The sequence below is a fragment of the Chionomys nivalis genome, chromosome 2 (assembly GCF_950005125.1).
Source record: "Chionomys nivalis chromosome 2, mChiNiv1.1, whole genome shotgun sequence".
Classification (NCBI taxonomy): domain Eukaryota; kingdom Metazoa; phylum Chordata; class Mammalia; order Rodentia; family Cricetidae; genus Chionomys; species Chionomys nivalis.
The window spans coordinates 77,961,463-77,974,118 of NC_080087.1; the positions used below are offsets into that span (position 1 = coordinate 77,961,463).

The 12,656-nt window shown below is 52.8% G+C and overlaps 1 protein-coding gene across 2 annotated transcripts in view; it reads right to left on the minus strand.

Annotated features, from left to right (window-relative positions):
- Nectin2 (nectin cell adhesion molecule 2) overlaps nt 1-9,026 on the minus strand; it is a 35,068-nt gene extending 26,042 nt beyond the window's left edge. For both annotated transcript variants that reach the window (XM_057763062.1, XM_057763063.1), the window contains exon 1: nt 8,733-9,026. In XM_057763062.1, the coding sequence (XP_057619045.1) occupies nt 8,733-8,820 (88 nt within the window). In that variant the 5' untranslated portion in view covers nt 8,821-9,026. The remainder of the gene's footprint in view (nt 1-8,732) is intronic.
- Between the last annotated feature and the right edge of the window lie 3,630 nt (nt 9,027-12,656).

The following is a 12,656-nucleotide window of genomic DNA, read 5'->3' on the forward strand; positions in this document are numbered from 1 at the left end:
GCCACCTGGAGAGGGCTGGGCAGAGCTGTGCTCCCGTACAGTGGCGACTGGACAGCCCCGGCCCCCTCACACACAAGAATCCTGGGGAACCAAGGTGTGGCAGTAAAAGCTTTTAAGTCCAGCACACAGGAGGTGGAGGCAGATGAGTTCAGGGTTCTGTGAGTTCAAGGCCAGCCTGGGCCACATAGTGAGTTCCAGGACCGCTAGGGAGACATAGCTAAACCCCGACTCAATATATATACATATAAAGAGTCAGGGACCGAAGAGGTGGCTCAGAGGTTAAGAGCACCTGTTGCTCTTGCAGAGAGGACCTGGGCTCAATTCCCAGAGTCAGCGTGGGGGCTCACAATCATCCACAGCTCCAGCTTTTCCTCAGACACTGCACATACGGTGCACAGACATATGTAGGCGCTACACCAAAATACTTAAAAATCTTTAAAAAGAAGAAGCCAAGTGGCCCTGATGAGGGACTCTGGCAGAACATAAGACTGTGGACAGACAGTGCCAGGGAAGATGGACAAGTGACAACCAGTGATGACTTGGAGAGTCACACTATCTCCAGACACGCTTCACCTTGCAAACCCAGACGGCATTGCCCAAAAGGACTTCATCCTCTGGGGCAGAGCAGAGCAATGTGGGCTTGGGGGAGGACAGCTCAGTAGTTAGAGCCCCTGCCTAGAATCCCCGAGTGAGGGATTGGGGTGTGGGGATGTGGCTCAGAGGTAGATCACCTACATAGCATATGGAAAGCCCTGGGTTCCAGCCCTATCACAGAGGGCAGCAGGGGCAGAAGTACTTTTTAAAAGAATTGCAACACAGATAGACATGAGCTTCCTGCTGATTGCTACTTCCAGGCTGGATGACCTTTTCAAACCCAAGTTCTTCCATGTGTAAAATGGAGACATTTAAGTCACCCTGTAGGATCCCCTGGGACAATTCCAGTAAAAGATCTGACACTCTCTGCAGGCCAGGTCACAAGGTCAGCGCCTGTCCCACCAGGCAGCATCTGGCAGGGTTTGCAGTTTGCGTTTAGCTTCAGCCTAGGCAGAGGTCTTCCAGGGCCTCATTGTTTAGCTCCAGTTTTCTTTGAATTCACATCCATCCTCCAGCCTCACCCTCCTGAGCACTGGGATGACACATCCTTGCAAATGTGGATTAGAGGTTCGTGTAGCTAGACAGGAAGCTTAATGGGCTTTAAAAGGTGTCAACGAGGGGCTGGAGAGATGGCTCAGTGGTTAAGAGCATTGCCTGCTCTTCCAAAGGTCCTGAGTTCAATTCCCAGCAACCACATGGTGGCTCACAACCATCTGTAATGAGGTCTGGTGCCCTCTTCTGGACTTCAGGCATACACGCAGAAAGAATATTGTATACATAATAAATAAATAAATAAATATTAAAAAAAAAAAAAAAGGTGTCAACGAGGGGCTGGTGAGATGGTTCAGTGGGTAAAAGTGATGGCTACCAAGACTGATGACCCGAGTTCGATCCCCGAGACCCACAAATTAGATGAAGAGAATATATACTCCTGAAAGTTGTCTTCTGACGGCCACACATGTGGTGTGGTTCCCTCCCCCAAAAAACACTAAAAGTTGGTAAACCAGGCTCAGTGGCCTTCAGTTGTAATCCCAGCACCAAGGAGGCAGAGGCATGAGGATCATGAATTTGAGGTCAGCCAGTTCCAAGTTAACCTGTTTTACACAGGGAGGCCCTATCTCAAATCATTAATAAATGAAAAACATATAAATAGCAAAAATTTTACTGCCTCAAGACTTCCAGACTAAGCATCTAAATATATATTAAAGAATAGGCCCCGTGGTGGTGGTGCACACCTTTAGTCCCAGCACTCGGTAAGCAGAGGCAGGTGGATCTCTTTGAATTTGTGGACAGCCTGGTCTACAGAGTGAGTTCTAGGACAGCCAGGGCTACACAGAGAAACCCTGTCTCAGAAAACAAACAAACAAAACCTGCCCAAAACAAAACAAAACAAAACAAAACAAAAAAAACCTCAAACAAAGAATGGGATGTTCAGTGTTTTTTTTTTTTTTAATTATTACATTTATTTGTGGGCAGGGCTAGGTGTGCCATTGCACAGGGGTGGGGATTGACTCCCCCTGTCTACTTGTGGGTCTAGGTGACAGAACTTAGGCTTGGCACCTTCACCTGCTGGACCAACTTGTTGGCCCCTGTTTTGTTGTTTTTGAGATGAGTGGCTGGCTATACAGTCTGACTGGCAAGGAACTCAAGACCTTGGAGTCACCTGCTTGAGCCAGGCCCCCACCCCACCCCACCCCCCCTTTTTTTTTGGATTTTCGAGACAGGGTTTCTCTGTAGCTTTTTTTTGGTTCCTGTCCTGGAACAGCTCTTGTAGACCAGGCTGGCCTCGAACTCACAGAGATCCGCCTGCCTCTGCCTCCTGAGTGTTGGGATTAAAGGCGCGCGCCACCACCACCCGGCTTGTTTTGTTTTTTGAGACAGGGTTTCTCTGTGTACCTTGGTGCCTGTCCTGGAATTGCTTTGTAGACCAGGCTGGCCTCAAACTCAAGAGATCTGCCTGCCTCTGCCTCCCGAGTGCTGGGATTAATGTGTGCCACCCTTGCTCAGCTGAGTAGCACATTTAAATGCCCACCCAAAACCTTGTAAAAGGTTCAGGATGGAAGCTGGTTCAGTCCCTCCCAGCTCCCTGAGGAAAAGCCATCAGGAAGTCCATCTCTGCAGGAACCATCTTTAAAATTTATCCACAACCAGACATACATGTGTGATGCCTCAGGGTCCCCACTCTGGCTCACCTCAACAGCATTTCTTGTTTGGGTTACTTCCTAGGTAACCTTGCAGGCTATGTCTCTATGCACAGCCAGAGAGAAACTACGGTAGCTGGTATCCCCTCTTCTCTGCTTGGAGCCATCAGTAGCTCCCTTCTTGCTACGAACCCTGCATGCTCACACCCACCCCATCTCGGGGCTCCTCTCTGGTCCTCAGGCCCAGGCAAGTCCTTTTTGCCCTGGCAGTTTTCCTTTCCCACCAGGTCCACAAAGTTTCCTCCTCACCCGGCTTAGTAAGATAAGCTGCATCACCATACTGATAACAAGGATTTTTCTTTTTGGATTTCTTGTTTTTGGTTTTTCAAGATAGGGTTTCTCTGTGTAGCCCTAGTTGTCCTAGAACTCACTCCCGTAGACCAGGCTGGCCTTGAACTCACAGAGATCCGCCCTGCCTCTGCTCCCAAGTGCTGGGATTACACGTCACCACCGCCCAGGCTCCTCATTGACCCCAGCATGGCCCCAACCATCTACCTCCCCAGGAGAGCCCCAAGGAGAAGAGGTCTTTGTTTCAGTCATCCCATATCCCAGAGCCTAGATGAGTGCTGGTATCCCAAAGGTGCTGGATTACCAGGCATGGAGGCCCACACCTGTAAGCCCTGCTCTGGAGAGGCTGATCTAAGAAAAGCCTACACAGTGGACACCCGTCTTACAAACAGCAAACTATGCTAGGTTCCACAGGCCAGGACTGAACTACAGTGTGTGGGCTTTTAGTGGGGAGCCCCAGGGAATGTAAACATAGGGAAGGAACAGGACAAAGTTTAGGAAGATCAGTGATAATTAAGAAAAGGCCTGTGCTGATGGAGAAGGATCTAGAAGGAAGATTTTCTCCCAAACAGGAATGGGAGCGTGAGACTGGGTTTGGGAGGGAAGAGACTGTTGGGGACCTGGAATTTGAAGACTTGGGGGTGAGGGGGATGAGTGGATTCTGTGTGTCAGGTGAGGAGACAGGGGAGTCATGAAGTCAGGAAGATGTGTGACTCGGTGCTAAAAACATATCTGGCTGGGAGGTGATGGCACATGCCTTTAATCCCAGCACTCGGGAGGCAGAGGCAAGTGGACCTCCGTGAGTTCACAGTTCAGGGCCAGCCTGGTCTACAGAGTGAGTTCCAGGACAGACAGACAGGGCTACACAAAGAAACCCTATCTCCAAAAACAAAACAAAACAAAACAAAACAAAAAAAAGAAGAAGACTAAAAAAAAAAAAGAGAGAGAGAGAGAAACACATGTATGGGCAGCATGGCAGGTGGCTGTGGTATGACCTTGCAGGGACACAGCCAACACCATGCCCCAGAGGCAGTGGCCAGAAAATGGCTGTGGGAACACTTGCTACTCTCTGCTTTCCTCTGCAAGGCTGACTGGTGACAGATCCATAGTGATGTCAGCTGGGTCCTCAAACACACTTCCTCTCCCTGAGGACTGGTTTCCTGCAGGCCAGAGTGGGGACTGCCTCTGGCATTAGGAAAGCCTAGGGTGAGCAAAGACACAGGGGGAGTTGGAGCTGGGGTCTCCTAGCCTGAGGGAGGGGGGCTGGGTTCTATACTTCAGGTCAGGAGAGAGTCTGGGGGATCTAGAACCCCGGATCTTGGGGAAGAAGGCTTGAGTCTGAATTCCTGGCGTCTTAGATTCTTGCCTGGCTGGCTGACTCCTCAAGTCTCCGCTGGGCCCTGCACACCTATAAAACCCGGTGTGTCCTACCCCCAACCATGGCAAGGTGGGGCAGGCCTGGAGCAAACCCTTCATGGCCGGCGTGCTTGGAGCACTGGCATCAGCTGCTGCCTCAGCCACCTGGTTAATTAATTAATTACATTAATCATGGTTCCCACCCCCACAGCGGACATCCGGAGCCGTCTGAGGGGTGAGAATGCAGCCATGCTGCCAGGACACATGGTCCGGGCTGTGTCTGGATTTCACGTGGGCCTCAGCTCAGCTTTAACACTCGGGGTTACACGAGGCCCCTCTGGCCCCTTTGCTACAGGGTTCAGCTTCCAGAGGACTTCCCCTGTGGAAGTGCAGACTCATCAGGGTAAAGGCCTCCAAAGCTCTATCTGGCTGGGCCCTGGGCAGACCATTCCCATATCCTGCCAAGAGGGGCCACCTCAGTGCTTAGTGTACATCCCAGTCCCAGGGGGCTCTGGCCTTTGCCTGTGTCCAGGTCCTGCTTCTGGGATCTGTTCCTTCTCTCCCCATCCCTTGCCTTCTCCCTCCCAAAGAACCAGACTCCTGCCTCTATCTTAATATGTAGCCAGGGCTACATATATATATATGGGGAGAGAGAGAGAGAGAGAGAGAGAGAGAGAGAGAGAGAGACTGACTTAATATGTAGTCTAACTAGTTAATATGTCATATTAATATGACTTAATATGTAGTCTAATTCTAGTTAGACCATGATGCCCTTGAACTCAGAACAGAGATCCGCCTGCCTCTACCTCCCAAGTCCTGGGATTAAAGGCATGTGCCACCACAACACAAAATGACAATTTTGTTTTTGACATAGGGTCTCTGTTCAGCACAGGCTGGTCTGAATTTAATTATATAGCCAAGATGACCTCGAACTTCTGCCATTCTGGTCTCTACCTTTCATTTTCGGGACTACAGGTGTACACTCCCACTGGAGATTCATTTGGTGCGAGGGGATCGAGCCCTAGGCTTCACACGTCAGGCAAGTACTATGGCTTGGATGGCATTCCCAGCTTGTCTGCGCCCTTCTTTTCTGAGAGAAGGTCTCAGGTAACCGAGGCTGGTCTCAGTCTCACTATGCAGCCATGTAATCTTGAACTCATGTCTGGACTACAGTCTTGGGCCACCATGCCTGCTTTAGTTGAAGATGGAACCCAGGGCTCCATGCAAACTAGGTGAGCACTCTCTACCAACTGAGCCCCAGCCAGCCCATCTCTTTCTTTTCCTTCCTCAGCTCTATAGCCAAGGCTCGCCCTGGGGCTCAGATTCTGCTGTCTCAGCCTCCCCGACACCAGCACTAAAATTACACACAGGCCAGCCTCCACCACTCTTCTTGAAGACAGGGTCTTTTAGATGTAACTCAGCCTGGCCTTGAACTCCCTGCAATTCTCCTGCCTCAGCCTTCTTGAGTGCTGGAGTTACAGGTATGTGGTCACCACTCCTGCCTTTCTGTTTTGGTGACCCTGGGATCTCCGTGTCCCTGCGTGTCCAGCACCCACACCAATCCACATCTCCTGACACACTTTCTCACTGCCTGGGCCATCCCTCTGGGTCTCTCTCCTCCTCCCCCTCCTGTTCTGTTTCTCAGCATCGCTGGGACATTAAAAATGTAACAGCATCCCAGGCGGGGGCAGGGGAGCTGGCCCTTGTGCAAGACTCCCTGTCCCTCCTGTGTCTATAACTCCCTGTGGCCCCTCCACATTAGCTGTCCTTGAGACTGGCCTGTGCTATGACCTCTCCAGGTCACAGGATCTCCAGTCTCATGGCTGGGGTCTTTTGGTCTTCTCTCCTGTCACCAAACCTCTCTGCCCTTCGGCTCTCCCTGCCTACACCCCTGCCCCCTCTGCCCTCCCTTGCAGATCTTCATTCTTTGTGCGTGACTCCATCCTTAGATCTGATTCTGTCCTCCCTCTCTTGGCTCCTGTCCCTGTCCCCCCATTTCTCTTCTGCTCAGTGCCCCTTCTCTAACGAGAAGAGACAGCCAGGCCTGCAGTCTCCTCTCCTCCCCTCCCCCACCACTGTGTGGGGCTGCCTGGCAGACAAGGATGAGCAGAGAAAGATGGGGAAGAGTGGGGAGAGAGGAGCAGGCTCAGGCAGGAGGTCCAGGTGGTGAAAGTCCCATTCCCCAAGGAGGCCTGTGTGGGAGGGGGGGAGCTGAGGAGCCAGGGGCAGGAGACAGAAAAGGAGGGAAAGGCGAGGGGAGATAAGAAACAGAGTAGAGATGAAGATGGGAAGGAAGATGGGGAGAAGGGAGTTGTGAACGGGAGAGGGAGAGAGAGAGGGAGAGGGGGAGAGAGGGAGAGGGAGAGAGAGAGAGAGAGAGAGAGAGAGAGAGAGAGAGAGAGAGAGAGAGAGAGAGAGAGAGAGAGAGAGAGAGAGAGAGAGAATGAGGAAGTGGAGAGGTAGGAGCAGGTGGTTAGGAAGGGCTGCAGCTTTCTCCAGGTATGCCCAGCACCTGGGAATCCCCCCCAGGTCTTGCAGAGAAGGGACAGTCTAGAAAACAGGAAGCACTTTAGGGGGAACCTGTCGAGCAAGGCCACTGGATTGCTGGCTTTCAAAGGCCTCCCAGGGACAGAGTGGACCTTGGGAAAGAGTGTGTTTGTTCGGTTTCCTCCTTCACAGGCTGAGAAGAGTTCTGCTTTGGGGTTCTGAGGACTGTTCTGTAGGCTCACACTCAAATCAACACTTGGCTTGGGGGTTCCGCTGGGTTTTGAGAATTCACCCAGAGTGGCAGGTTCTGATCCCACTGTAGCTGACTCAGAGGCAGGGAGCTTAGAGGTCAAGACCTATGACCTCAAAGGAGGTATTGGAATGGAAAAGGAAGCCAAAGAAGTGATAGGCATTCTCCCCAAGATCCCTCTGATCTCTGCCCCCCTTTTCTGAGGAAAGGCTCCGGAAACTCCTCGCCCCCCAGTCCCATAGTTTGCCATTGGAAGAGACAGCCGGGTCACCTGGTCACCTGCTAAGGGCGGGGCGAGGTCAGCACACCTGTTTCCCCACCCCACCCCCAGCCTCCCCGGGGGCCTTTCTCCTCCAGGAGTGGGGAGGGGGTGGGGGAAGGAAGGGGCGCGTGCTTTAGGGAAAAGACTCCTCCCATTTACCTCTCTAAGTGCTTCGAGGACAAAGGCGTGACCAAAGGAAAGATAAGGTCCCGAAACCGGGAGTAGGGACTCTGGAGCGCTCCAGTCCCGCCCCGCCCCTCCCAAACTAGGTGAAAGCGATACCGGAAAACTTCCCCAGGGACGTCGCCACTCGGCGCTCACAGGCAAAGGGAAAACTGCAAATCTCCCGGCCTCCGATTGTACCGGGACACGGCCGACGGAGTTCCCAATTCCAGGCAAAGCCTTTTAGCCTTTGTTTATATCTGGGGTTAAAGGTCAGAGTCCCGGGTTATTAAATTCCATTACCTATAGTTAAATCCTCAGCTGCCAACATAGTGTGCCCCTGGCCTCCAACTATTCCTGGACCCCCAACGAACGAGCTCTTCGGCCAGTTAAACCCAAGACTCACAAGTTTGAATCCCCTTTTCCCCCAATTCTACCTAGATCCTGGTTAGAATCTCCTTCTAAAATCCTGGAGGCAGAACCCCTCAGCTCTTAATTTTTCCAGAAACGGTGGTCAGCGCCTATAAACTCCCTGAGGCCTGAGGTTTGCACTCAGGACTCACACCCTTCCCCCTCAGAGTACCCCCAACTCTCATCATTGGCTTGCTGGAGCCCCCAAAGACCCGAGCTCCCTACCCTTGATCTAGGGAACCTCGACCGAGGGTCCCCTCGCGCCCAATTCTCTCCGGGCCTCAGACGCCCAACCCAGCCAAAAGAAAAAAAAAGGGGGGGGGAGGCGGGTGTCGTCCCTCCTCGTCACGACCCTCCAGCTAGTGAGTGGGGGGAACATTCTTCACATTCCTGAGGGGGGTAGCAGAGACGGAAATCCAGATTCAGGATAACTGATCGGCGCAGGATGGGAAGGATTTAACCCCTTCCACCCCGGGGAAGATGGGGGGGGCACAGAAACCCGGGTTAGAATGGGCACTTGTGATTAAGAGGGCGTGTAGAGAGGGAGGTTAGGCGAGTCGGAGACCGACCGGACCGGGTGTTAAGGGGATCTCTGTGTTAATAGAGACAGCCTGGAAGGTGGCACGAGGGAACGGGCCTCGAAGACCTGGGAGTGAGGTGGGGAACGATGTCCCAGCTCCCTTCACTCTAAGGACAGAGGAAGGCATCCGCGCGTTTTCACCTGTTTCCTGGAGCAGGAGCAGAAGCAGCAGCAACAACGATAGCGTCGGTGACAATCTGGACGGCGGGAGGACTGCGGCCCGGGCCATGGGGGGCCCGGGAAGGGACTGGGCCCGGGCAGGGGGTGCCTAGGGACCACTCTGCGTTCACCGATCGGCTGTGAGGACGGTCAGGGGCCTGAAGTGTCCGGCTCCAGGCCGGCTCCCGCCGCTCACGGCTCCTCGGATCAGTTCTTTTGGCCGAGCTTTCCCCGCCTGGCTCTCAGGATCCGCGCCCCCCGGCCCCTCGCTTAGCACCAGCGGGCCGGACTCATGACGTCACATGCCCCGCCCCCTCTTCACCAAGCCAACCCTGGGATTCAGGCCCCGCCCTCTCCCGGAGCTATGACCCCACCCCTCCCGAGTCCCACACCTGTCCGAACTCACGATTCTATCTCCGCCCTCTCCTGGGATTAAGCACCGCCCCTTTAGCAATATGGTCACGCCCATTGTCAACGAGCCACGCCCCCAGAAACTCCGGGAAGGCCCATTGCGCCCCCTACTGATCATTCTACTTAGATGCGGTCACACCCCCCCTTCTAGACTTCCGGTCGGCTCCCCCCCAGCAGAAGCCATGCCTCCTTGCCCAGACCACGCCCCACTGCCCTCTGGTTAGCCTGAGTAAGTGAATTCTCATAGGGCTTCCCTTTCTGAGGCACCGCCCCTTGACAAGGCCACGCCCCTTTCCCCAGCCCTTCCTCTAGTCCTGCTGCCGTCTTGTGTCGAGGTCACTTCTCAGTGGACTTGGTCTCCTTTTGATCTCTGCCCTGGGTTCTCTAGATTTTTTTCCCCCCTCTCTCTCACCATCTTTGAGCTTCCCTCTGCGTCCCCGTGTTTCTCTGTCGCTCTGCTTCTGGTATTTCTTTGTCTATCCGTGTGTCTGTGTCACTTGGTCCTCATGTCTCGTAGCATTCCTTTGACTGTGTGCGTCTGTTTCTCTTCATCTCTCTTTGCATCCCTGTCATTTTCTGTTTTCTGCTTTCGGCTTTCTGTGTCACTCTTAACATTTCTGTCCCTACATCTGGCCTCTGCGTCCCTCCCACCGAGTATCCTTTCTTTAGATCACAACCTCCCGCCAGGGGGCAGCACAGACCGACCGGGTAGGCCGAGCTCCTCTGGGTGGGGCTGGACCAGTCAGTCACTCCCGACTCTGGCCCCACCAGTCTCTCCCGGTGTCCTTGTCCCACTTTCTCTCTCTATCTCACCAGCCTCCTCTGGTCTTAGTGGGTGGTTTTGACTTGGCCCCTTTGTCTCTTTCTAGACGCTCCGCTCCTCCCTACCCCCACCTGTCTCTTCACATTTCCAGGGCCCCTGAGGGGAGCTGATGAAGTCCATTTGGTGGGGTGAGGGAGGGGAACAGAAAGCAAAGGGAAGGGATTCAGCTGCGGGATTGCCCAATAACCAAATCCTCCCTGAGGGCCAGGTACTAGGAGGTTTCTTGCAAGAGAGCCACCTGGACTGGGATAGGGTCCCATCTCCAGCCTCTCACATTCCTGAACTCCCTCTCCCAGGTGGCACCGCCCAAGGAGGGGAGGGTGGCTCTGACCTACTTGTTACAGATACTATTTGTTTGTTTGCTTGTTATTTTGTGTGATTGCAGGCCATGCCTGCTTCTGAAGGTTAGAGGACAGCTTGTTTTGAGTGGTTCTTCCATCAGGTGGGTGCCGGAGCCCCAACTCTGAAGGTCAGGTTTGGTGGCAAATACCTTTACCTGCCCAGCCATTCGTTCACCCACCTTGGTTTTGTTTCATGAGACAAGAGTCCCACGTAGTTCAGGGTGGCTTCCAACTATCTATGCAGCTGTGGATGACAAGGCTGGCAGCACAGATGTAGGTGGCCACTCCTGGCTCCTGGCCTCGTGGAGCGTTCGGGATTGGACTGTGAGCTGAGCTAGCTAGCACTCTCCAATCTGGGCTGCCACCTTGTCCCTTTAACAGAACTATTAACAAAGGGCCTTAACCTTTTCTGTCTGTGAGGCACTCAACTCAGCCTGCTGCAAATGCCCCCATCAAAACTTGGGGGAGGTAGAGAAACCGAGTCATGGGGAAAGGAATTGACTCGGTCCCAAAGTCAGAGTTAGAAAAAGGCAGATCCAGGGTGGACACTATGCAAAATCCCTTTGTCTTTGTTCATCGCTCAAAAGAATCTCAGGAAAGGTCGAGTATGGTGCTGAACACCTTTAATCCCAGCACTCAGGAGGCAGAGGCAGGAGGATTTCTCTGACAGGCTGGTCTACAGAGTCAAGTTCCAATCAGCCAGGGCTATGTAGAATCCTAATAAGGGGACTGTACTGTAATGATCCCCACTGGTGAAAGGTAAACTGAGGCACGGAACCTTTTCAAAGCACCAGCCAAGAAGTAGCAGGATGAAGCATGAACCTGGACCTCCAGACGCTGCCGCTGGCTAGGAACCAGTGTATGTGAGGACAGAATAAATGCAGTCTAGATCTCAGTGACTCCCGCCCCTCCCCCCAGACAAAGTCTAACTCTGTAGCCCTGGGTGGCTGTAGACCAGACTGGCCTTGAACTCACAAGGATACCGCCCCCACCTCTAAGAGCGTGGGTCACCGTGCATAGAACCTTGATGACTTTTTCCTGTTTTGAGATTTATTTAATTTTATGTATGAGTGTTTTGCCTACATGCCAGAAGAGTACATCAGGTCCCCTGGAACTGGAGTTACGGAGAGTTGTAAACTACTGTGTGGGTTTGAGAAGCAATCCCAGTCTTCTACAAGAAAGAACCACAGATGCGCTTAACCACTTGGTCATCAATGGCATTTGTGTATGTGCGCGTGTGTGTGCGTGTGTGCATGTGCACGTGTGTGTACATGTGTGTGCATGCATGTGCGTGAGTGTACATGTGTGCATGCATGCGTGTGCATGTGTATACTTTAAATTTTTTTGTTTGGGAGGGGCCTATGTGCTATAACATGTGAACAACTTTCAGGAGTCAGTTCTCTCCTTCAATCTTGTAAATCTCCAGGGATTGAATTCAGGTCATCAGGCTTGGTAGCAGGTACCTTTACCTGTTGAGCCACCTTACAGGTCCTGGATCATGAGTTCCGCACCCTCCACATGTTAGGAGGTCAGAGGACAGATTTAGGGAATTGTTTCTCTCCAGCTGTCATGGTTCCAGAAACCAAACTAAGATGGTCATGGTATAGCTTTTAACTTGCCGACCATCACTGGCTTTTTCAAGGCCAGCTAAAGATCCTGCCTCCCGCCCTCTCCCATGAGTCAAAGAGTCTGTGTGTCCGACGGTCTTTTTTTCCCCTTTGCACCTGCCCTTCTGGATGGCCACCAAGTGGGCTGGGCTTTCCGCTGGCTGGTCTTTGTGGGCAGGGCCGGCTCAGGAAGGAAGCCAGAGAGGTGCAGGCTGGAGTGTGGAGATTACATGCCTGTGAGGCAGACTCAAGACTTGTTTAAGATCAGCTTGGTTTGTTGACAAAGGACTGGGTGGGTCTCATGCCTGTGGAGTCAGTCTCCAGGGTCAAGGAGTCCCAAAGGTAGTACTTCACTCTAAAGCAGTAGCCTGCTAGGCCCAAAGCCAAAGGCTTCCTGTTCCAAGTCATTCACCTGCCTAGCAACCCTGCTCTTGGACACAGAGGAAGCCGCAGCCACCTACCTTTGATCAAATACAGCATTTGAGCCCCCTGCCCCGCCCCATCAGCCATGGAAGTAGATTTGATCTCCTGGATCCAACTGTGCCTGAGATAGCTTGCCTTTGATCTTACTGGTTATACATCTAACTTTTAAAATTTATTAGGGAGGGGGGTTACTTTTCAGATAGGACCTTAACTGGTAGCCTTGCCGGGCTCGGAACTCCAAGGAACTCCAGTTATAGCCCCAGGCTAACCTCAGGTTTGTAATAAACTGCCTGCTTCTGCC